General features: G+C 41.9%; 1 protein-coding gene across 8 annotated transcripts in view; it reads right to left on the reverse strand.

Moving 5' to 3' along the window:
• Nucleotides 1-26,688, reverse strand: part of celsr3 (cadherin, EGF LAG seven-pass G-type receptor 3) — a 251,061-nt gene that overhangs the window by 19,873 nt on the left and 204,500 nt on the right. For 4 of the 8 annotated variants that reach the window (XM_087994118.1, XM_087994117.1, XM_087994123.1 and 1 more), the window contains 7 exons: nucleotides 25,462-25,574; nucleotides 21,545-21,624; nucleotides 18,344-18,424; nucleotides 17,536-17,662; nucleotides 13,059-13,178; nucleotides 6,837-6,973; nucleotides 5,650-5,768 (listed from right to left, as the gene is read on the reverse strand). In XM_087994118.1, the coding sequence (XP_087850244.1) occupies nucleotides 5,650-5,768; nucleotides 6,837-6,973; nucleotides 13,059-13,178; nucleotides 17,536-17,662; nucleotides 18,344-18,424; nucleotides 21,545-21,624; nucleotides 25,462-25,574 (777 nt within the window). Of the gene's footprint in view, nucleotides 1-5,649; nucleotides 5,769-6,836; nucleotides 6,974-13,058; nucleotides 13,179-17,535; nucleotides 17,663-18,343; nucleotides 18,425-21,544; nucleotides 21,625-25,461; nucleotides 25,575-26,688 lie in introns of those variants that run through there. The other 4 variants (XM_087994121.1, XM_087994120.1, XM_087994119.1 and 1 more) reach the window with 2 other exon arrangements.

Genomic DNA, 26,688 nt, shown 5'->3' on the forward strand with positions numbered 1-26,688 from the left:
CTGAAGTCCATACAGATCACGTCCACTGTTCTGCCTTCATCAATCCTCTTTGTTACTTCTTCAAAAAACTCAATCAAGTTTGTGAGACATGATTTCCCACACACAAAGCTATGTTGAATATCCCTAAACTGTCCTTGCCTTTCCAAATACGTGTAAATCCTGTCCCTCAGGATTCCCTCTAACAACTTGCCCACCACCGATGTCAGGCTCACTGGTTTATAGTTCCCTGGCTTGTCCTTACCACCTTTCTTAAACAGTGGCACCACGTTAGCCAACCTCCAGTCTTCCGGCACCTCACCTGTGATTATCGATGATACAAATATTTCAGTAGGAGGCCCAGCAATCACTTCCCTAGCTTCCCATAGAGTTCTAGGGTACACCTGATCAGGTTCTGGCAATTTATCCATTTTTATGCATTTCAAGACATCCAGCACTTCCTCCTCTGCAATATGGACATTTTTCAAGATGCCACTATCTATTTCCCTACAGTCTATATCTTCCATATCCTTTTCCACAGTAAATGCTGATGCAAAATACTCGTTTAGTATCTCCTCCATCTCCTGCGGTGCCACATAAAGGCCACCTTGCTGATCTTTGAGGGGCCCAATTCTCTCCCTAGTTACTTGTTTGTCCTTAATGTATTTGTAAAAACCCTTTGGATTCTCCTTAACTCTATTTGCCAAAGCTATCGCATGTCCGCTTTTTTCCCTCCTGATTTCCCTTTAAGTATACTCCTACTGCATTTATACTCTTCTAAGTATTCACTCGATCTATCCTGTCTATACCTGACATATGCTTCCTTCTTTTTCTTAGCCAAATCCTCAATTTCTTTAGTCATCCAGCATTCCCTATATTTACCAGCCTTTCCTTTCACCCTATCAGGAACATACTTTCTCTGGACTCTCGTTATCTCACTTCTGAAGGCTTCCCATTTTCCAGCCACCCCTTTACCTGTGAACATCTGCGCCCAATCAGCTTTTGAAAGTTCTTGCCTAATACTGTCAAAATTGGCCTTCCTCCAATTTAAAACTTGAACTGTTAGATCTGGTCTATCTATTCCTACCCTGGGCAATCCAAGATGGAGGACGGGAAAAATTTCTGGCTGTAACAGCTGCTTCTTTTTTTGAGGTATTTTAGGTGTTGGAGGTGATTTCCTTGAATTCCAGGAGCAGCAATTACTGTTTTATATGCTGTTGCATTGTTTTGGAACTTTGAGAAAAAAAACGTCAAAACAACAGCACTTTTAAAATGGAGAAGAACAGACAAGGAAGCACATGGTGAGGTCAGTACAGGACAGAGAGAGAGAAAGAAACCTACATTGCTAACTGACAGAGTTAGCAGTTACTGCCTTTGCTATTGAATTCATGTATCACTGGACATTGGAGTGCATCAGGGAAAATTAAAAAACAGTGAAATTCACAACTAATCTTGGAGGAACCTGTTGGGAGAAGTCACAGCACAGAAACAGATAAGCAGATGTTTTAAGTGTGGCCTTAAAATAAGTCTGCAGTAGTAAGTAGAGTGGATTCTTTCTTGATTGTATGTTTTATTGAGCTATGCCTCTTGAGTAAACTTAAAATATAAACCACAAGTATTAATTTATCCTGGAGCAATGTTTTGTAGAGGTATAAGACAGTGTTATTTTCTGGGTCTATAGATTGAAAGAAGCAAAAATGGCCCCTCGTAGAGTGATATGCTCTTCTTATCGGATGTGGAAGTTTAGGGAGAGTTTACGGGTTACTGATGATTATATCTGTAATATATGCCGTTGGTTGTGAATCCTATTAGATTGAATGGATCGGTTGGAGAGGCAGTTAGAGGCAATGAGGAATTTACAAGAGCAAGGGGATGTGATGAGTGGTGGTTGTAGGAAAGGGGGAAAGTCTCAGATACAGTCACATAGATTGGTTAACTCCAGGAAAGGTAGGAGAGGGAGGCAGGTAGTACAGGAGTCTTCTGTGGCTATCCCCATTTCAAACAAATGTGCTGCTTTGGAAAATGTAGGGGGGTGATGGTATTGAGGCAGGCTCTAACGTAATGAGAGGTACGTCGGATTCTAAGCGATTGATTGTGTTAGGGGACACTCGAGTCCCATGTAAAGACAGACGTTTCTGTGGCCAGCAGCGAAAGAAAAACTACATGCTTTATGGAAAAAAAAACTCATGTTTCATTTGCTTCTTTTGCAAAAGACTTTAAAATTATGCTGCTTGGTTTTTGATCTGTTTATGAGTGGGATCCACTCTGTTCAGGCCCCTCATGATTTTGAAAATGTCTAACAAATCTACCCTCAGCATTCTCCTGTCTGACGAAAACATTCCTAGCTTCTCCAACCTTCTATAACTGAAGGGATTTAACCCTGGAGCGATTCCTATCCACCTTACTTTCTCTCCAATGCATTCATGTCCTTCCCATATCATGGCAGAACTATATTCAATACTCCTAAGGTCTAACCAGGGTCTTATACAAGTTCACCATGATTTCTCTATATTGTACTCTATTTCCTTAATTATGAAGTTTGGAATACTGTATGCTTTATTAACAGCTTTCTCTACTTGTCCTGCTATCTTTAATGACTTACTTACACACACTCCCAAGGTTTCTGTGCTCCTGCATATTATCTGAAAAAGTAGCCTTCATTTGAGACTGTTCTTTGCATCACTTATCCACACTGAACCTCAACTGCCACTTATCTGCCCACTCCACTGTTGAGTCAATGTCCTTTCAAAGTTATACACTATCTTCTTCACAGTTTATAATTTCTCCCTGGTTATGTGTTGTCCAGAAGATTTGTAATTGTCCCCTGCACACCAAGATCTAGATCATTAATATAAATCAGGATAACCAAGGGTCCCAGTAGATTCCCTGGGAAACTCCACTCCAAACCTTCTTCCAGCCTGAAAAATATTCCAAAATATGCTACTTCCTATATCTAAGCCAATCCTGAATCTACATATCTATTTTCCCTTTTATTCCATGAGCTATAATTTTCCTCAAGTCTGCTTTGTGGCACTGTATCGAACACTTTTCATTAGCATCACATCTTAGACTTTCCCCTTATCAAACCTCCTCTGCTTTCTCTTCACAAATGTCCTGCAAGTTAGTTAGATACAATCTTCCCTCAACAATACTGAAAATATCCACATTTTTGTATGTGACTATTTGTTCTATCCTAAATAAATGTTTGTTGAAGTTCCCCCATCAGTGAAATAAATTTGACTAGCCTATAATTACTGGCTTAGTACAACCATTTTGAACAAGGGCATAATGTTTCAAACTTCTGGCAAAACCCTCTTATTAGAGAAGACATATCACTTTGGAGTTATCATTTCCTTCAATATCCTTGATCTATCTCATTCAGTCTCAGTGCCTTATCAATTTGAAGTAACGACAGTTTATCTATGTTCAAACCCTTCTCGTTTGCTGTTTTGTCAGCATGTCCTAGGCGTGAGTTGAACATCCTGCAGAGCATACTAAAAGGCAGATCCTACTGATTTCTCAGCAAACCAGCCAGACATTGTGAATCATCACGTCTCATTAAAACTTTTCTTCTTTCACAAGGAATTTCAATTCTTCACTTTCAAAGAAATAGTGCTGGAACTTTTTCAAAGGTACTCCATCCTGCCTGCCTCAATGGTTATGCATATCCCAATACTTTAATCTCTTCTACTGAGGCCACGTTCCCAGGATTACTGAAACTGATTGCAAGCACCTAACTCGTAGTAGAATTCCAGCTTTTTACCAAATAGCAGGATACACAAACAGTTCTGCTCCTAACTTTCCCCGAGCTTCTAGACCCAAACTTCTTAGTTTTCTTTTGCAGCTGAGCTGACGAACATCGGAGGTTGCCTCCCACTGTTTCAGCCAGTATACGAAAAGATACTGTCCCAGCACCTCAGCCATGCTGCTGCTAAAAGTTACTTACCTCCTAGCTACTTAATCTCTTGTCTGGAATCTGCATCCCACTTGGTTTCACATGACTGCGCTCTAGTATATTGTCACTGGTCCAAATCAAACTCCCTTGCTGCTCCGAGCAGAATTCCACTGCCCAATGGCTGTTCTTCACCCTGATCTGCAAGGAGCCAACTAATAGCAGCACTTCAGCTCCTAAAAATGATTAACACTGACTATGTTTACTGACCCTTTACTGTAGCCTCTGAAAAAAAGTCTATAAAGGACTAACTATTGGAACATCTTCAGACTTCAAAATTACAACCTTCCAAGGTTACTAGCTTCCAGACACTGAAAACTGGATTTTATCACTGTGTATTTTATTGAAGTTGCAGTCCCAGTCACAGAGACCTGTACCTTTGATTCTGAGTGTGCTCTCTTTACAAAGAGGATGAATTCAGCAAAGACAACTTCACATGTTTCAGTTTCATGGTTACTCAATTGCTTTGAGTTAGAGTAAAAAAGTTTACCACTTTAACAGCTACGTTTTTTGCGGACGTACTTTGGTCCACGTATATGGGTTCAGAAGTCAGCTTTCCTGCAGTCAGACCCAAAAAGCAGATTAAAGGCAAGAAGCTCTGTCAGTAGCCATTATTTTGACCACAGGTGACACTACTCTTTTTAAAAAACAGGATTGCTTTCAACTACACGTATAACACAATGAAACAACATTGTGAATGAAGTCAGGCACTTGTTTCCGACAGTGCCTTAGGTTCGATTAGATTACTTACAGTGTGGAAACAGGCCCTTCGGCCCAACAAGTCCACACCGCCCCGCCGAAGAGCAACCCACCCATATCCCTACATTTACCCCTTACCTAACACTACGGGCAATTTAGCATGGCCAATTCACCTGACCTGGAGGAAACCAGAGCACCCGGAGGAAACCCACGCAGACACGGGGAGAACATGCAAACTCCACACAGTCAGTTGCCTGAGGTGGGAATTGAACCCGGGTCTCTGGCGCTGTGAGGCAGCAGTGCTAACCACTGTGCCACCGTGCCGCCTGTGTAGCAATCAATAATAAGTAATTCAAATGCTATCTATAGAACGATATGGCCAAATTTCCTCTTTGATTACCCTTCATCCAAAAATTCCACTACCCTCCCACCTTCCCCATAACTGCCTATTATGGTTAACCAAATAGTCAGCAAACCAGTTTAACATTAGTAAGCTGGGTAGAATTTCAATTTAAAGTTGTAGCAACCTTCCATTTTTCCAGTTTGGTATACCACCAAACACAGTTTGGTCTCCTCAAAACTCTACACCACATTGGTTTGGAACTATCACTGTCACGAGATCAAAATACTGGAACTTGTTTCCCAATAGCACTGTGGGTATACAAGCTGCAATAGTTCATGAAGTGGTTTGCCACTTCACAAGTTAGGGACGAGCCAGAGATGCCCAGGCCTCATTAAAGAATGCTTTTAACAAGCTGAGTAGAATCAATAGCAAGATGAAGTTTGCAGGTTACGTGACAGGAATTGGTTTGATGAACTGAATGATCTTCCTTTATTTTAGGGTTTTTAAGGCTTAAATTTGCAGTAGCACTTCAGCAAAAATCACAGAAAACTCTATAGACCAGCAGGGTTCAACAATGTGCAAATATAAAACCTGTTGAGGAGTAAATGTACAGAAACAATACTGTCACAAAGGGAAGTTAAATATTTCTGTTGACAGTGATATTTTGTAATAGTCTCACCTCCTCCTCCACCTGCATCTTGTGGTCGATGAAACATTGCAACATCTATGTCAGTAGGCCCAGTGTGACCCAACAAGGTTTGATCCAAGGCAGAACCCTGTCGTACCAACAAATTTTCTCTGAGGGATACAAAAAAGCAAAAGGATTCAGAAGAATGCATAATAAAACCAAGTTTTAGTACACCTTTTTGATATATTTCAGAAGACTGGTTGGTGAACTGACTTTTCATGCTTGGAACCTGAATTAGAATCTGGTCAAAAATAGGACCATCAAAGACAATTTTCCTTAAGCTTAGCATGTTTATACTTTTTGAGGACTCTAATTTATATTGTGCCCCTTCAATGGCCAAATTGGGAGTATACAATTGGCCACTGGTTCAACAAGGATAAATAATCCATTTCTTTGTGCTTGAGGTTTTTGCTCAGTCATTGGTTGATGTAGGATGGGACACGGCAATGATGCAACTTCTTGTCAAAGAAATGTTCACCTGGCAAAATACCGGTGTAAAATTACTCTAGTGAACAGATATCAACAACTTGAGGAGAAAAGTGTCATAGAGAACAGAAAATCCAGGACAACAAACCTGGTGAAATGTGCTGCAGATAAAACAGAAGGATGCAGGTAGCGCTTCTGACTTGACTTGGTGCCTGGAAATGGATGTGGAATTGCAACTACTTTAGAGATAATAGCCCCCAAATTCAGTCCCTCTCACTGTCATCCAAAAAACAGTGGACTGATGACTCTATTCTTCTATTCCTAACCTGACATGGTTTTGAAACAATATTGCCTCGGAGAGAGACTGAAACCAACTTTGGGCAATGCATTCTTCAGGACTCTCTCAAAGTGGCTTCTCGCATTAGATTAGGAGAGTGAAGCATTATGCCTCTGATATCTCAATCACATGCCATCTTTGATTGCAGGCATCAGAACTGTGCGTTAATGTATCATAATATAAAGTATGACATCTAAAGTAACCTTACTGCCCAAAGTACAACATTCTACCTACTAGTAACAAGGATAAAATATTGCCAGTCTGTATATGGAGTCCGCATTTATTATTTCAAAATTGGCAGAGAAGTATAATTTACATTTCTGTTGACAATTCTTTCTGTGATATAAAAGCTTCAGTATTCCCCAGTGTAAAAACATGATACAACTTTTCCTAATGGCTATTCCTACTGGCATACCTGAGATATCCAGGCTGGCTGGAGTGAGTCCGTGCAGATCGGGCAGTGCTAACTGATGATATTGTGGATGTCCCAAGTGTTATCCGATGCAGTCCGCTTTCCTCAAACAGTGATGTGTTATTATATGGATGGGAGCCCTAGAAGCACAAGAACAAATGTGCCTACACATTAATGTCTCATGGTGAGAACTTGCTGCACCTACAAATGAATGGAAATCCACAGGTAAACAAGTGAACTGAAAGAGCAGGCAGAATCCTTAGAGTATTGTGGCAAATTGAGATAAAGTGCTAACATAATACTGCTACAAACTCCACTCTTACTGTAAAATTTAAATCCAACAATTATGATCTCTTTTAAGCACTATAAGTACGTGTTGGTACATAATTTTTATGAACAAAATGTTGATAGCAGGGGACATGGTGTAAAACAAAGATCAATATGAAGTTTTCAGTTGCAAACGGATTTCCATTATGCCTCTTTGTGATTAGAGTTTAGTATAGATTATTATTATCTGGGAAACTGGATTCTAAATTAGAGATAAATGGGTTCTTGGTTTTCAATGCTGTGAAGGTCTTCATGACGTCCAGATTTATATATGAGACAAAAATATTCTTGAAGAATTGTGATCATTTATAAGTTTATATTGAGCATTGGGGCTTTCTTACTGAATTAAGGACAACTTGGCCAATTTCTTTATCAAAAGGTAAAACCAGGGAGGTTGTTTCCAACTGGCGGGTGAAATTAGAACCAGGGGGCATAGCCTCAAAATAAAGGGAAGCAGATTTAGGACTATGACAAGGAGGAACTTCTTCTCCCAAAGAGTTGTGATTCTGTAGAATCCCTGCCCAATGTAGCAGTTGAGGCTACCTCGAATGATTTTACGGCAAAGATTGATAATGTTTGAACAGTAAAGGAATTAAGGGTTATGGTGAGTGGGCGGGTAAGTGGAGCTGACTCCATGAAAAAGATCAGCCATGATCTTATTGAATGGCGGAGCTAGCTTGAGGGGCTGGATGGCCTACTGCTGCTCCTATTTCTCGTGTTTTTATTTATTTCTGTAGTGGAGGGCAAAACTCCAGGATGGTGTGTTCCCTCCCTGGTGCCAGGGTCAAGGGTCTGAGTGGGCACAGGATATTCTGAAATGGGGAGGATGAGCAGCCAGAGGTTGTGGTCCATATTGGTACTAAGGACATATGGAGGAAGAGATGAGGTCTTGCAAAGGGAATTTCGGGAGTTAGGTAGCAAGTTGATTCGCAGGAATCTTAGGGTTGTAATCTTGGGATCTCTCCCTGTGCCATTAAGACCAGATATAGGAAGTTAATATATAGTTGACTGTTGGACTAAAGAGCTGGTGTAGGATAGAGGGTTTCAGATATCTGAATAATTGGGATCTCTTCCAGGGCAGGAGGTATCTATACAAGGAGGACAGGTTGCACGTAAACTGGGTTTCTGGGACGCGGGGCGCAATATCCTAGCAGGGAGGTTTCCTAGTGCCACTTGGGAAGATTTAAACTAGTGTGGCCAAGGTGGTGGTGGTATCAGACTGATAGAAGCGTCAGCATGCAGACTGACTGAAGGGAGGGTATAGGTTAAATTAATTAAATCTAATAGGAAGAACAAGCAGGGCCAGGTTAATGAATGTGGTAGGACTGGTGGTCTGATGTGTTTTTACTTTAATGCAAGGAGTATAACATGGGTAAGGCAGATGAGCTTAGAGCTTGAATTAATACAGGAGATTACAACATTGCAGCTATTACAGAAGCTTGGTTGAGAGGAGAACAGAACTGGCAGCTCACTGTTCCAAGAACTAGATGTTTTAGGAATGATAGACAGGAATGTAAAAGAGTTGGAAAGTGTGGCACTGGAAAAGCACAGCAAGTCAGGCAGCATCAGAGGAAGAGAATCAACATTTCTGTTAAAAGCCCATCATCAGGAATTGGGAAGTAGGGGAATTGCAATGCTGAGTAAGGAGATTATCACAGCTGCAATAACAGAGGTTCAGTCACTACGATGGGATTATACCAAAGGCCTACCAATTAGCCAGTGGGAACAGAAAGATGTAAAAACAACAGGATTGTTGTAATGGGTGATTTTAATTTCCTCAATATCGACTGGGAAACCCTTAATGGAGCAGATTACGGTACAGATGGGGCAGAATTTATTAGGTGCATCCATGAGGGTTTCTGAAAAACAATAAGTAGATAATCCAATTGGGGAAGGCGCTGTATTAGATCTTATATTGTGGAATGAGCCTGGCCAAGTGATCAAAATTTCAGTGGGGAAGCATTTTGAGAAAGTGACTAAAATTTCATTAAGTTTTAAAATAGTTGTGGATGAGGATAAGACTGGTTCTAGGGTGAAAGTGCTAAATTGGGGAAAGGCTAATTACAACAGTATTAAGCGGGAATTGAAGAAATTAGATAAGGAGTGGCTGTTTGAGGGTAAATCCACATTAGACAGATGGGAGTCTTTTAAAGGCCAGTTGATCAGAGTTCAGGAACAGCATGTTCCTGTGAGGATGAAAGAGAAGGATAGCAATATTCAGGGACCATGGATGACAAGAGATATTGAAGGTTTAGTCAAAAAGAAAAAGGAAGCATATGAAACATCAACTCTCTTACTCCTCGGATGCTGCCTGAGCTGCTGTGCTTTCTCCAGCGCCACCCTTTATCATCTCTGACTCTCCAGCATCTGCAGTCCTCACTTTCTCCTAATATATGTATGAAATATGCCTTGGGACGATCCTTAATCCTACTTGCCAAGGACATTTCTGGTCCCTTTTAGCCCTCCTAAATAAGGTCTTTCCTTTTTTTAATGTTCCTCAAGGGCCCCCTCTGATTTCAGCTTTTGGATTTCATTTTCTTTGAGTTCCATAAGAACATAGGATCAGAAGTAGGCCATTCAGCTCTTGAACCTGTTCCACCATTCATTGAGATTATGACTGGCCTGTGGCCTGACTCCAAATACCTGTATATGTTCCATATCCCTTAAGACATTTTCTGAACAAAAATGTATCTATCACAAGTTCAAATTTGACAAATTATTGAGCAATAACTGCCATTTGTGGAAGAGACAATTCTCTACCAGCCTTTCAGTGTAGAAGTGCTTCCTAGGAGCAGATGGTATGGGAAAGTATTTAATTGGGAAGGGGGAATTACAATGCTATTAGGCAAGAACTGGGGCACCTAAATTGGGAACAGATGTTCTCAGGAAAATGCGTGACAGAAATGTGGAAGTTGTTTAGGAAGCACTTGCTGATAGTGCTGGATAGGTTTGTCCCACTGAGGCAAGGAAGGGATGGTAAGGTGAAGGAACCTTGGGTGACAAGGGATGTAGAATATCTAGTCACGAGGAAGAAGGAAGCTTACTTAAGGTTGAGGAGGCAAGGATCAGACAGAGCTTTAGAGGGTTACAAGGTAGCGAGGAAGGAACTGAAGAATGAACCTAGGAGAGCTAGAATGGGGTCTTAAAAAGCTTTAGCGAGTAGGATTAAGGAAAACTCTAAGACATTCTACACTTACGTGGGGAACAAGAGGATGGCCAGAGTGAGGGTAGGGCCAGTCAGGAATAGTGGAGGGAACTTGCACCTGGAATCAGAGGTAGGGAAGGTCTTTAATGAATACTTTGCTTCAGTGTTCACTACTGAGAGGGGCCTTGATGTTTCTGAAGACAGCGTGAAACAGACTGATATGCTTGAACAGGTTGATGTCGAGGAGGAGGATGTGCTGAAAGGTTTGAAAAACAGAAGGATAGATAAATCCCCTGGGCCAGACAGGATATACCTTAGATTTCTACAGGGAGCGAGGGAAGAGATTGCTGCACCTTTGGTGATGATCTTTGCATCCTCACTGTCCACTGGAGTAGTGCCAGATGATTGGAGGGTAGCAAATGTTATTCCCTTGTTCAAGTAAGGGAACAGGGATAATCCTGGGAATTACAGACCAGTCAGTCTTACGTCTGTGGTGGACAAGTTATTGGAGAAGATTCTGAGGCAGGATTTATTATTACTTGGAAAACCAGTTTGATTAGAGATGGTCAGCATGACTTTGTGAGGGGCAGGTCATGCCTCACAAACCTTATTGAATTTTTTGAGGATATGACGAAACCCATGATGAAGGTAGAGCAGTGGATGCAGTGTACATGGATTTTAGCAAGGCATTCGATAAGGTTCCCTATGGCAGGCTCATTCAGAAAATGAGGAGGCATAGGATACAGGGAAATCTGGCTGTCTGGATACAGAACTGGCTGGCCATTAGAAGACAGAGAGGGTAGTAGCAAATGGAAAGTATTCAGCCTGGAGCTTGGTGATCAGTGGTGTTCCGCAGGGATCGGTTCTGGGACTTTGCTCTTTGTGATTTTTATAAATTACTTGGATGAGGAAGTGGAAGCATGGGTTAGTAAATTTGCCGATGACACAAAGATTGGTAGAGTGGTGGATAGTATGGAGGGCTGTTGTAGATGGCAATGGAACATTGACAGGATGTAAAACTAAGCTGATAAGTGGCAGATGGAGTTCAACCTGAAAAAATGTGAAGTTATTTACTTTGGAAGGTCGAATTTGAATGAAGATTACAGGGTTCAAGGCAGGATTCTTGGCAGTGTGGAGCAACAGTGGGATCTTAGAGTCCATAGATCTCTCAAAATTGCTACCCAAATTGATAGGGTTATTAAGAAGGCATATGATGTGTTGGCTTTCATTAGCAGGAGGATTGAGGCTAAGAGCTGTGAGGTTATGCTGCAGCTCTATAGAGCCCTGGTTAGACCACACTTGGAATATTGTGTTCAGATCTGGTTGCCTCATTATAGGAATGATGTGGAAGCTTTGGAAAAGGTGCAGAGGAGAATTACCAGGATGCAGCCTGGACTGGAGGGCATGTCTTATGAAGAAAAGTTGCAGGAGCTAGGGCTTTTCTCATTGGACTGCAGATGGATGAGAGGTGACTTAACAGAGGTATACAAGATGATGACAGGCATAGATAGAGTGGATAGCCAGAGACCTTTCCCAGTGGTGGAAACGTCCATCACAAGGGGACATAATTTTAAGGTGACTGGAGGAAGGTTTAGGGGAGATGTCAGAGGTAGGTTGTCTACACAGAGAGTGGTGGTCCATGGAATGCACTGTTCGCAGTGGTAGTAGAGTCAGATACATTAGAGACATTTAAGCGACTCTTGGATAGGCACATGGAAGATAGTAAAATGAAGGGTATGTAGGTTAGTCTGATTTTAGAGTAGGATAAAAAGCCGGCACAACATCGAGGGCTGAAAGGCCTGTACTGCACTGTACCGTTCTATGAGTGATCTAGGGGTGAATGTCAGATAAAATGTCTGACAACAACATTAGCGTTATTCTTACCCACAACCATCTTATATTACTATCCTTACATAGAGCATAACTGAGTAACAGAATATCAATTTGATCAATGTTGAAATTAGCTCCTGGTCTTAGATGAGTTGTTGTCCAAGAGATGGAATATCAAATCACATGTAATTCTGACATTTCCTAACTGACTAATGAGGAGGAAATGAGGACTGCAGATGCTGGAGATCAGAGCTGAAAAATGTGTTGCTGGAAAAGCGCAGCAGGTCAGTCGATTCTCCTGCTCGTTTCGTAACTGACTAATGAAGCAACAAAGAAAGAGATGTGGAATAGGATCATGAAGTAATGATGACATTGTTATTTTGTGCAGAACTTATAACATTTTAAAGTATTATTTTCCCACATACATCAATTAGTAACAGAGAAAGCTGCTTACTCACATGTAGAATCACTGTGATTAATATGTTTAATTTCAGCACATTTATATTACTAACTTGCATTACATTTGAGAAAATAATAAAAATTGAATTTTTTGTAGGTTCAAACCTTCACTCATCTGATATCCTTGTCTCAACCGTAATGTAGATGGAGACTGCAAGTGGAAGAGTGGAAAAATCTCAACCATAGCCATGTGTCTTCTGGATATGGGTAACAGTGTTACTGGTATTGGTTTTCTAGCTGTTTATTGCTCTCACTTTATTAGCTCTGGGTGATTATTATCTAATGGTACATGAGAAAGCAGAAAATGGGGGAAAGGACTACTTGGTTCAGGATTGATTATGGTCAAACAGAAAATTAATACTATGCAATTGAGGTTCCCCATGAGACAATGACAAGCAGTTCAGAGTTTCACTACTGTTTCTGTTTCACTGGAATTGGCTCAATATTTAAAAGTCTATTTTTACCGAGAGCTGAGGTGCTCGCGTTGTATCATCACCCTGGCTTTTCTTTCCAAGGCAAGCCAACTTCCAGGCTTCCTGCACTTCTTCACTCAGGATACAGAACAATACTAGGACTGCCAGTCCCTGCAGGAGATTAAAAAAGAATGAGCACTATAAACACAAAATTCCATTTACTCTGCAGGCCAGATATTTGATCCACCTTTATAAGTCATACTGAATTTCCTAAATGCTTTGGGTATGAATAAATTGACTTTGATGTTTAGATTAGATTAGATTACTTAGTGTGGAAACAGGCCCTTCGGCCCAACAAGTCCACACCGACCCGCCGAAGCGTAACCCACCCATTCCCGTACATTTACCCCTTTACCTAACACTCCAGGCAATTTAGCATGGCCAATTCACCTGACCTGCACATCTTTGGACTGTGGGAGGAAACCGGAGCACCCGGAGGAAACCCACGCAGACACGGGGAGAATGTGCAAACTCCACACAGTCAGTCGCCTGAGTCGGGAATTGAATCCGGGTCTCTGGCGCTGTGAGACAGCAGTGCTAACCACTGTGCCACCGTGCCGCCCAAATGATTAATATGATGTATTGTGGAATGATTAGGTCAGTGGGATTTTCACTCTCACTTCCATGTCAATCTAGATTTATTATGGAGTCAGCTCAGAATAGGTCCGACACTGCAACTTATTTCTGGATTAGTGGTGCTGGAAGAACACAGCAGTTCAGGCAGCATCTGTGGAGCATTAAAATCGACGTTTCGGGCAAAAGCCCTTCATCAGGAATAAAGGTAGAGAGCCAGATGTGTGGAAAGATAAACTAGAGGAGGGTGGGGGTGGGGAGAAAGTAGCATAGAGTACAATAGGTGAGTGGGGGAGGGGATAAAGGTGATAGGTCAGGGAGGAGGGTGGAGTGGATAGGTGGAAAAGAAGATAGGCAGGTAGGACAAGTCATGGGGACAGTGCTGAGCTGGAAGTTTGGAACTAGGGTGAGGTGGGGGAAGGGGAAAATGGGAAACTGTTGAAGTCCTGTCTACCCTTTTCCCCCACTCCAACCTCTCACCCTGACAACGCGCAGCCTTCCAATCCCTCTGCTCCAATCCCAACCTCACCATCAAGCCAGCAGATAAAGGGGGCGCAATGGTAGTCTGGCGCACTGACCTCTACACCGCTGAAGCCAAACGCCAACTCGAGTACCCCTGTTCCTACTGCCCCCTCGACCATGACCCCACCCCATCACCAAACCTACAGAACCAGATCCTACAGAACCTCATCACATCAGGAGATCTCCCACCCACAGCTTCCAACCTCATAGTCCGGGAACTCCGCACTGCCCAGTTCTACCTCCTTCCCAAGATCCACAAGCCTGACCAACCTGGCCGACCCATTGTCTCAGCATGCTCCTGCCCCAATGAACTCATCTCTACTTACCTCGACACTGTTCTATCCCCCCTAGTCCAGGAACTCCCCACATACGTTTCAGACACCACCCACACCCTCCACCTTCTCTAAGACTTCCGTTTCCCCGGCCCCCAACGCCTCATCTTCACCATGGATATCCAATCCCTCTACACCTCCATCCGCTATGACCAGGGCCTCCAAGCCCTCCGTTTTTTCCTCTCTCGACGTCCCCAACAATACCCTTCCACCGACACTCTCATTCGTTTGGCCGAACTGGTCCTCACCCTTAACAATTTCTCCTTCGAATCCTCCCACTTCCTCCAGACCAAAAGGTTAGCCATGGGCACACGTATGGGCCCCAGCTATGCCTGTCTCTTTGTTGGCTACGTAGAACAGTCGATCTTCCGAAATTACACCGGTACCACTCCCCACCTCTTCCTCCACTACATTGATGACTGCATTGGCGCCACTTCGTGCTCCGCGAGGAGGTTGAGCAATCCATCAACTTCACCAACACATTCCACCCTGACTTTAAATTTACCTGGACCATCTCTGACACCTCCCTCCCCTTCCTGGACCTCTCCATCTCCATTAATGACAACCGACTTGACACTGACATTTTTTACAAACTCACCGACTCCCACAGCTACCTGGATTACACCTCTTCCTACCCTACCTCTTGCAAAAATGCCATCCCGTATTCCCAATTCCTCCGCCTCCGCCGTATCTGCTCCCAGGAGGACCAGTTCCACCACAGAACACACCAGATGGCCTCCTTCTTTAGAGACCGCAATTTCCCTTCCCACGTGGTTAAAGATGCCCTCCAACGCATCTTGTCCACATCCTGCACCTCCGCCTTCAGACCCCACCCCTCCAACCGTAACAAGGACAGAACGCCTCTGGTGCTCACCTTCCACCCTACCAACCTTCGCATAAACCAAATCATCCACCGACATTTCCGTCACCTCCTAAAAAGACCCCACCACCAGGGATATATTTTTCTCCCCACCCCTTTCCGCCTTCTGCAAAGACCATTCCCTCCGTGACTACTTGGTCAGGTCCAAGCCCCCTACAACCCACCCTCCCATCCTGGCTCCTTCCCCTGCCACCGCAGGAACTGCAAAACCTGCACCCACACCTCCTCCCTCACCTCCATCCTAGGCCCTAAAGGAGCCTTCCACATCCATCAAAGTTTTACCTGCACATCCACTAATATCATTTATTGTATCCGTTGCTCCCGATGCGGTCTCCTCTACATTGGGGAGACTGGGCACCTCCTAGCTGAGCGCTTTAGGGAACATCTCCGGGACACCCGCACCAATCAACCACACCGCCCTGTGGCCCAACATTTCAACTCTCCCTCCCACTCTGCCGAGGTCCTGGGCCTCCTTCACTGCTGCTCCCTCACCACCAGACACCTGGAGGAAGAACGCCTCATCTTCAGCCTCGGAACATTTCAACCCCAGGGCATCAATGTGGACTTCAACAGTTTCCTTATTTCCCCTTCCCCCACCTCACCCTAGTTCCAAACTTCCACCTCAGCACTGTCCCCATGATTTGTCCTACCTGCCTATCTTCTTTTCCACCTATCCTCTCCACCCTCCTCCCTGACCTATCACCTTCATCCCCTCCCCTGCTCACCTATTGTACTCTATGCTACTTTCTCCCCACCCCCACCCTCCTCTAGCTTACCTCTCCACGCTTCAGGCTCTCTGCCTTTATTCCTGATGAAGGGCTTTTGCCTGAAACATCGATTTTACTGCTCCTCGGATGCTGCCTGAACTGCTGTGCTCTTCCAGCACCACTAATCCAGAATCTGGTTTCCAACATCTGCAGTCATTATTTTTACCACTGTAACTTATTTGTTAAAGTGATTTCAGATTCACTCTAAATTTACTACATGCCTGTATCATAAATGTAAAGCTCATTTGTTAACCATAAAAAACATTATTGAAAGATGGAAGGAAAAAGTATAACAGTTGAACTTGCTCAGAAGAAAACAGCAAGCTGGAGTCATCAAACACAAGATTAAATGGAGAAAGGAAGGTTTTAGAGTGAAATGGAGAAAAGAAATGGAGAAAATTAACAGAGCACACCCCTATGCAATTAATGACAAATATGAGCTAATCGAAAGATAAATGAAACAATCTCTGGGATTGAAGCTAACTGCATATTTTAAAGGAATGATCCTTTATGAAACTCCGTGTTAAACAATTCCTGTTTGGTAATATCATGTAATGTAACATCATGGCTGAGCACCATGCCTGAAAGTTTGTGGGTGATATTGTTAAGTAGAAGAGTCTGCATACACTGGAGTTTAGAAGAATGAAAGGTACTCTTAGAATCTCTACAGTGTGGAAACAGGCCTTTTGGCCCAACAAGTCCACACCGACCCTTCAAAGAGTAACCCACACAGATCCATTCTCCTTCCTTATTATTCTACACTTCCTGCACTATGCACCTAGTCTATACATTCCTGAACACTATGGGCAATTTAGCTTGGTCAATTCGCCCAGCCTGCACATCTTTGGACTGTGGGAGGAAATCGGAGCACCTGGAGAAAACCCAGGCAGACATGAGGAGAATGTGCAAACTCCACACAGACAGTCGTCCGAGGCTGGAATTGAACCTGGTTCCTGGTACTGTGAGGCAGCAGTGCTAATAACTGAGCCACCATGCCACCCATTGTTGAAATGCATAAAGTCTACAGAGCTTTTTACAGAATAGTTGCTCACAGTCTCCTTGCCCTGGCAATTGAGACTGGAAACAAAAGGCAAAGTTAGACAATTTCTACTTTACATGCTAATACCACAGTGATTTCTTAATATTTGCCTTGTATGGATGACAGCGTGACAAAGACATGCGTTCAACTATGACTTTCAAATACATGTGAAGATTTGAGAACATTTCAATGAAGTCATGAAATCTGAGATTAGCTAAATTTGCCTTCAGGCTGGGTACGATAAAATAATTTTCAACACATAAACAATAAGAAACAATGCATTAATTTCAACTACTCAGGCAAGACACTTGAAAACATGCTCCTATACAGACTGCTAGTGAGAGTAAGTGTTTACCTGAAAACAGCAGAGAACAGTGTAGAGGTAGTGAAAAGCAAGGATGCTGTTGTTGACGGCCATCAGCCCGAAAAGCCAGGTGGCACTAACAATTAGTAGCAGAATGAAGGCGCTTCGAATTGTAGTACTGGAGAGACAGAGAGAACCATAGAATAACCTACACGTGCCAGTGCAGGGGTACAGCACAGGATGTTGGCAGTTACAGCATACTCACCAATGTTTAAGGCAAAAACGTGCTAGTGAGGAACAATGGGGAAGGGCTCAGTAGAGGAGAAAGGAGCTAACTGTTTTCAACAGAGTCATGGTAACTCGACAAATGTAGTCCTGCTGGTTAGATAAAGCTGTCAGGACAGACATGTGAATTTAACAGCAGTTTATGAAAAAATCACATTTATTACAATTAAAGATGAATGTTGTAATTTGGTAAAGGTAAGGATAAGGTAGAAGTCTCCTAACTCGGAATTTAAGGGTTTAACTACTAGGCATGCTTGACACTGGAAGGTCTCTCTCATCTCAGTGTGGGTAGCTGTTCCAATTCCTGCATTGTGACAGGGGTGTTGGATGGAGTGTCATGAGGCACGGTACATTTTACCTGGTGTCTATGCAAATGAAGTTACATCATGAGAAATGTGCTGATCATAGACTTGGAAAATTACATAGGCCAAATTAATCTAACATCCTGGTGAGAGAGCACTGTCTGCTGCTAAGACAACAATGTGGGGAAAAAGAAGACGACACAGGAAAAAACGTTATTTTGGGGACAAAGGGTAATGAAGGAGAGATCCTGGGGGTAATGGTATTTACTCACAGAGAACTGATAGGATCGAAGTTAGTGTAGGGCCCAGGTTTAATCCCAGCATCCCAATTCCTCACACGTCGTTTGGTAGCCCTAAGCACGTAAATAAAAATAAGGCCTGGACAGACATCAGAGAACACCCATTTTTCTAGAGGTATTTGCAGCGGGACCAGCGTTCAAGCAGAAACAAGATAAATTACATACTGTGACTAGAAAGAGGTGAACTATCACAGAATTGAAATTTAAGAATTCTAGAGAAATTTGCTCAACAATGTCATATTAAAATTTGTTGTTAAAGTAAAGGACATTTTAAAACACGGCTTTCTATATGGAAACTCTAGGTACAAAATGTAATTATTATATTCACTCCGCGAACTAAGTTTTTCAATTATTGCATTCCTATTTTTTCTTCTCACAGTTACAACATCTTTATCTATCATATGGCAATAACAATTCACCAGAGGAAATTAACACTAATTGTGTCAGCTTATATTTCTTTTAATTCCTATCTTTATTGCTTTGCCCTCCAGTCTTTACAACAGGGGGGTCAATCATGGCATGTACAATCAACAGCCCAGTCAAATTGAAGTGAAGATCCAGCAAAAAATACTTAAAGTTAAAAACATTTGAAAACTGAAATGGTGAGATCATCTTGTGGATAGTCACTATGCTTTGAAACCAGTTAGCAATAGTGACATCTCCAACACTGTTTACTTCTGATGCTGGCAGTAAGAAGTATGAACATGTTAAATTGCTGCTAATGATATTCAGGTCTAAAAACTGGTGAACAACATGACAGCAGTAGACAAGACAAAGTTGGGATTGGGTGCACATTTTTTTTTCAAAGAATGCTGAATGCTTCATTGATGAAATGGTTCCTTGGAGCAAACAACATTGAAGGGAGATTTGATAGAAATGTATACAGTTGGCAGGTTTTGATAAGATAAACAAAGAAAACCTTCCCTGTAGTTGACAGTACAAGGTCAATGGGAGCACATACATGAGAGGTTTGTGAGGAAGAACACTTTGGTGCAGCAAGTGTTAATGACCTGGAATTTCCTGCCCTACAAGGGGAGTGGAAGAGAATTTGATGAATAATTTCAAAAGGAAATTGGGTGGGCATTTAAGGGACTTGCAGGGTCACAAGAATATAGGAGGGGAAACAGAATCAAAAACAGAAATTGCTGGAGAAATTCAGGAGGTCTGGCAGCATCTGAAAAGAAACGGGTCACTGGACCCAAAACATTAACTCTGTTTTCTCTCCACAGGTGCTGCCAGACCTGCTGTTCCACCAATTTCTGTTTTTGTTTCTGATTTACAGCATCTGCAGTTCTTTTAATTTGTATTTAGAGAAAACAATGATCGGATTCCTATAGAGATAGTATAGTCATAGTGTGAAGAATAGCTTCCCTCTCTGCTGTAATAACTAAATCTCCAGCCATTTGGAGATGTGGTAAAAATATTAAAAAGCAGATAATGTACATTATAGTCAATACTGCAGCAATTTTGAAAAAAATAGAAAATTAAGAATGAGCCATAATTTCCTCCTTTAATTAACATAAACACAACTACACAAATAGTAATCCTCACTGATCGTGCAGCCCTTTTGTGGAAAATAGGGTGTCAATAGAAAACCTTAAAGCCTCAATGAAAAATCAATTATAACCATATCGTAATTGGACATTAATACTAAAAGACAATGTAGTTATGCTGCTGTATAATGGTTTACAAGATAGGTTCGTAAGTATCAAGGGGACCAACGATTAGGGAGAAAAAGCAGGAGAATGGGGATGAGAAACCTATCAGCCATGATTGAATAGTGGAGCAGATTCGATGGGCTGAATGGCCTAATTTCTGCTCCTCTGTCTTACAGTCTTAAGTGTTTTTAAGTGTTTGCTTGGAATTTCTTGGTTAGTAAAAATTATACAACTTCCTGATATCAGTCTGTATTGATGTGCTTGGGGAACATAACAGACGATTTACAGAATTTCTGGCTTTTGAACAGGCAGGTGGTAAGGGCAAATTTAGCAAAACAGAGTTTTATGTAGTACTGCTTTTTACTACCTGATGGCGCTACTACATTGTATCAACCTGAGCAAGATCATTCATGATCTCGTCATGAAAGTGGCACTGCAGAACACACCTCTGAGGTTGTTTATTATTCCTCATCATTTTTCCCTTTCTACTCCTTAAGAGAACAAGTCTGTGTCAACAGTATTTCATCTTAAGTGCCCTGTTGAGCAGATTTGTTTTTTGTTCACAGGCCTCATATGAGCATTCCCATTAGTTTGTACATCTCTTACAGGTGAGGGTATGAATAGTTCATTTATCACCGATGAACTTAGTATTAAATACAATCCTAAAGACCCAAAACATTGAACCAGAATGAATCTAAATATAGACAGATTTGAGTTCTGTGGGTGCTGGACCACAGAGGTCACCACACCAGTAATATCAAGTAAGGGGATACAATTTATATTGCTCATAATGATACAGATAACTAAGTTTAAAGATACATTTATTTGGCAGTTTATGGTGAGAAATAATTTTCCCCACCTTACTTCCAATGTAACTGATGCCTTGTTGCTGAAGAGTACTTCCAATTTTAATTGCTTCAGTCAGTTGTAAAATTGCAGACTTAATTTATGACCATAGGGAATGATTGCTGAATATTTGTTTTCCTCTTTGATCATTACTTTATGCATTTGTTGAAATTCCTGATGAGCTGTTTCTGACATCTGTGCATTTACATTTTCAATTTTTTAAATGAAAAATAAATATGCAACAGTGATTAGGAAAGGGGAAACAAAACAGAGTCTGTGGCAGAAACTAATGATATAAACTTATTTTCATTTGATTTGCAAGAAAAGGTCATTTGCTGATCTTTACATTATTTATTTCCCCAAGGAATCTAAAAGTGACTTCAATACGAGACTACTAGAAAGCAATCCATATGTTTTCCAATCATACCATTATCTTGTGCTGGAAAGTACATTACTGATGAAGTTTGTAATTCTGGAAATATCAACACCTGTATATGTTCAAGGCAGAAGGTCTGATTAAATAGCCCACTTACTTCATCATACTATAAAACTCAAAACAATAAATACGTATCAACTTGAGAAAACAATGGAAATATCTGTAGTAAATCTGAAAAGGTTACTGAAATATCACTAACTGATTTTATATTACTGCATTTATTTTACTACTCACAGAATTGATCTTTTCTTGGCTTCCTTCTGCGTTGGGGCACAGGACATTCTTGCTACCAACAATGAGATCACAATGTTCATCTAAAAGCAACAAATACCTAAATGAAACTTTAAATAAAGCTTCAGCTTCAGAAAGCAGTCAAAGTAACCATTTGTTGAGATGTAGAAAATGGCAACAGCAGAACATAACATTTATATTAAGTTATGAAAACGATAATCTCATGGCAGAATAAATTAAAATTAGTTTTAAGAATTAACTGAAGCCGAAGAAAGGAAGAAAATAGAATTTCTTTTCATTCAGAAATAATACACAAATTCAATTAGATTCTTAAAAGATGCCTTGATGTTAAGGGCAATTCTTTTCCCCTGTTGAACTCAGTTCTTTTGACAATATTTGGACTAAGGCTGCAAAAAAATCAGGAGCAGAGTGGCTGTGAAAGAACTCAAACTGAGCTTCAATGAGGAGGCTATTGCTCTGCAAGCAATGTTGACCAAACATTATCCCATTTTACGAAGGTTGAGAGCAGACGCTGGGATGGTTACTTGCTGGAGAACTGTCCTTCTTTTTGTCAACAAGACATACCTGGACAGTTTTGCATACTGTTGTGTTATTGCCAGTGTTGTAGCTGTACTACAACATCTTAGCTAGGGGTATGGCTAGTTCTAGTGCAAAAATGTTCAGAATTTCTGCTAGAACATTATCAGGGCCTGCAGTCTTTGCTATATCCAGAACATTCAGCTATTGCTTGATATCATGTGGAGATAACGGAACTGGTTGATGACTGACATCTGTGATGTTGAGGACCTCAGGAAGAGGCCATTCACTTGGCACTTCCAACTGGAGATAGTTACAAGCGTTCAGCCTTGTCTTTTATACTGATGCACTGGGTTCCCCATCACTGTGGATGGGGACATTTAGTGCTTCCTCCTGTGGTCATTCATTTAATTGTCTATCTACATACAGAACTGAATGAAATTTGATTTGATCCACTGGTCGTGAATTGTTTAGCTCGATCCATCAGATATTGCGTCTGCTGTTTAGCATGCATATGGTGTCTTGTAGTAGCTTCACCAGTTTGGCACCTCTTTTATTAGGTACATGTGGTGCTACTGCTGCCAGGTTCTCCTCCATTCTTCGTTGAACTAAGGTTGATCCCCTGGCTTAATGTTAATGGTAGACAGAAGGATATGCTAGATCATGAGGTTATAGGTTGTAGTTAAATACAACTCTTCTATTGTTGATGGTCTACACAAATCTTCAACCACAGGTTTGAGTGGTTATATTTGTATTAAATAGAATATAGAACAATATAGCGCAGAACAGGCCCTACGGCCCTCGATGTTGCACCGACCTGTGAACTATTCTCAGCTCGTCCCCCTACACTATCCCAAAATCATCCATGTGCTTATCTAAGGTTTGTTTAAATCTCCGTAATGTGGCTGAGTTGACTACATTAGCAGATAGGGCATTCCATGTCCTTACCACTCTCTTCGTAAAGAACCTGCCTCTGACATATGTCTTAAATCTATCACCACTCACTTTGTAGTTATGCCCCCTTGTACACGCTGAAGTAATCATTCTCGGAAAAAGACTTTCACAGTCTACCCTATCTAATCCTCTGATCACCTTGTATGTCTCTATCAAATCCCCTTTTAGGCTTCTTCTTGCCAATGAGAATAGGTTCAAGTCTCTCAGCCTTTCCTCAGAAGACCTTCCCTCCAGACCAGGCAACATCCTGGTAAATCTCCTCTGCACCTTTTCCAATGCTTCCACATCCTTCCTGAAATATGGGGACCAGAACTGTACACAATATTCCAAGTGTGGCTGCACCAGCGTTTCGTATAGTTGCAGCATGATATTGCGGCTCGGTAACTCAATCCCTCTAATAATGAAACCTAACACACCGTATGCCTTCTTAACAGCACTATCCACCTGGGTGGCAACTTTCAGGGATCTATGTACATGGACTCCAAGATCCCTCTGCACATCCACAAGAATCTTTCCATTGACCCAGTACTCTGCCTTCCTGTTATTCTTCCCAAAGTGCATCACCTCACATTTAACTGCATTGAACTCCATTTGCCACCTCTCAGCCCAATTCTGCAGTTTATCCAAGTCCCTCTGCAACCTGTAACACTCTTCCACACTGTCCACTACTCCACCGACTTTAGTGTCATCTGCAAATTTACTAATCCACCCACCTATGCCTGCGTCTAAATCATTTATAAGTCCCAAGACAGAACCTTGTGGCACACCACTAGTAGCCGGACTCCAGGCTGAATATTTTCCATCAACCACCACTTGCTGCCTTCTTTCAGAAAGCCAGCTTCTAATCCAAATTGCTAACTCACCCTTAATTCCATGCCTCTGCATTTTCTCCATCACTTTCTTAAAATCAGAGCACCAGGAGGAAACTCACAACGACACAGGGAGAACGTGCAAACTCCACTCAGTCTGTCACCCAGGGCTGGAATTGAACCTGGGTCCGTAGTAGCATGAGGCAGTTGTGCTAACCACTGAGTCACCATAAGGGCTTTTGCCCGAAACGTCGATTTCGAAGCTCCTCGGATGCTGCCTGAATTGCTGTGCTCTTCCAGCACCACTGATCCAGAATCTGGTTTCCAGCATCTGCAGTCATTGTTTTTACCTCTATTTTCTCCATCAGCCTACCATGTGGAACCTTATCAAAGGCTTTACTGAAGTCCATGTATACCACGTCAACTGCCCTACCCTCATCTACATGCTTGGTCACGCTCTCAAAAAAACTCAATGAGGTTTGTGAGACACGACCTGCCCTTGACAAAACCATGTTGACTATCTGAAATCAAATTGTTGTTTGCTAGATGATTATAAATCTTATCTCTTATAATCCTTTCCAAAACCTTTCCTACAACAGAAGTATCCAATGCAACACATTGTACTGTCAAATCACAGTACAGTACCCTCAGTGTGAAGACTGAAATTTTGTCTCCAAGGATGATGTAGTTGTCATTTCTTCCAATATTGGCATTGTCAGAATCATCTGTGACAGGTAGATTGGTGACGCGACGTCAATTATGTTTTGCGCTCTTGTTGATTCACTCACCATTAGCTGCAGGCCCAATGTGACAGGTCTCAATTTAGTTAACTCCAACAGTAGTGATGCTAGAGCACTGAAGTCCCCCAGATGGAGTAGCACTAATTCAACAGCTGAGACTCATGCCTTGAGATTTCAAGGGTGCCTGGAGTAATGAGGACAATTCCCTCTTGACTGCATACCACTGTGCTGACACGTTTGGTAGATTTGCCTGAGGGTGGACAAGGCATAACTGGGGACAATGACAGAGGAGTCTGGGACACCATTGCAAGACTTACTCAAAGTGTACGAATATGAGAGGACGTTGCTAATTAGGTCTGTGGTACAGCTTTGAATGTGTGTTGCTGGAAAAGCGCAGCAGGTCAGGTAGCATCCAACGGGAGAACAGGAAAATCGACGTCATTCCTGAAGAAGGGCTTATGCCTGAAACGTTGATTCTCCTGTTCCTTGGATGCTGCCTGACCTGCTGCGCTTTTCCAGCAACACATTTTCAGCTCTGATCTCCAGCATCTGCAGTCCTCACTTTCTCCTGTGGTACAGCTTTCCCAATTTTAGATCAAGCTCTTAGATGATAGTATGGAGGACTTTGTAAACTTGACTGGCAGGGTGAACCAGTGTAGTTTCTGGTCAATGCTGGGTATTGACCTTTCCATAAGGCCAAGAAAGAATGAATGCAAACAAGAGAGATCAGCAAGTAGCAGAAGTTAAGACAATAATGAGACAGAGTGAAGCAAAACATTAATGGAAAATGAAGCAAGATATGTCAGAATTATAAACTTACCATTTATGGAAGGCACAAAGCTCTGAGTACTTATTTTGAAATAAAAGGAATAATATTTACCACAATAACAACAGCAATTGGTCCAGCAAAGCTCCAGATCAGCTTATCATGAACAGAGATCCAGCAGAAATCAGGATTTCCATAACCTTCTGGGTCCAAACCAACTGCAAGACCTGGAAAACATATTGGTTGATTGAGAAATGGAAAATACAAATTAAATCTTCACAGACAAAGTTGACTAGAACATTGTCTTATGAAAATAAATTAAAACCAGACCCAATGCTGTTGTTTAGTTTCTAGCCACTAGCAGGCACATAAGAACAAGTTGTCTCCCCTTTCATCTAGAGGATGAGATGTATCCTCTGAGCTGTGAGGAGAAGTGACTTTGAAATGGAGAAACGAAGGAGAAAAATGGGGAAAGGTGGGCCTGTTTCCGAAGTGAAATTAGAATCATTAATCCAATCATATGCAGAATTCCCAGTGTTAGCGCTGCCCATGGCTGAAATTAATATAAAATGGCTGAGGAAGAATTTTAGCTGAAACAGCAGCTTGCATAGTCTGCTGTTTCAAATCAAATTATAAGTTAGAGTAATTAGATGCCTTCATACTGGGAGAAAATTCACGGTAACACACAGAGTCCTGTGAAATGTATAAAATAGACTTTGTCACACAGAAGAAAATGCAGCTTTTTGCAGAGAGACAGTTTGATAAGGAACATTCTTGTGAAACTCTGAGAAAAGCTGCCTCTTCAGGCTGGTCCAAAGTTTGGTAATGATTATGAGATGGAAGGGATGGGTCTGAGCCACATCAGTTAAGACCCTGAGGTAATTGTAACTGCAGGAGATATTAAAATTGAGTTTTAAGTATATTGACATTAAGGGATTTAACTGCCTTTCCATGGATACTCAGTCTGGGGCAGAGAAGCCCCCTTGCTATGAGCAGGGAAGTACTGAGGTGACAAAATGGCTCAGTAGTTAGTACTGCTGCCTCATAGTACTAGGGTTCTGGGTTCAATTCCACCCTCGGCCAACTGTCTGTGTGGAGTTTGCACATTCTCCCCGTATCTGTGGGGTTTCCTCTGAGTGCTCCAGTTTCCTCCCACAAACCAAAGATGTGCAGGTTAGGTAGATTGGCCATATTCAATTATCCATAGTGTCCAGGGATGTGTAGGTTAGGTTGACTAACCATGGGAAATGCAGGGTTACTGGGACTGGGGGGGTGGGATGCTCTTCAGAAGGTTGGTATGGACTTGATGGGCTGAATGGCCCGCTTCCACACTGTAGGGAT

This window comes from Chiloscyllium plagiosum, unplaced genomic scaffold, assembly GCF_037043375.1.
Source record: "Chiloscyllium plagiosum isolate Xiang-an unplaced genomic scaffold, Cpla_swu_hap1 HiC_scaffold_14, whole genome shotgun sequence".
Taxonomy (NCBI): Eukaryota; Metazoa; Chordata; class Chondrichthyes; order Orectolobiformes; family Hemiscylliidae; genus Chiloscyllium; species Chiloscyllium plagiosum.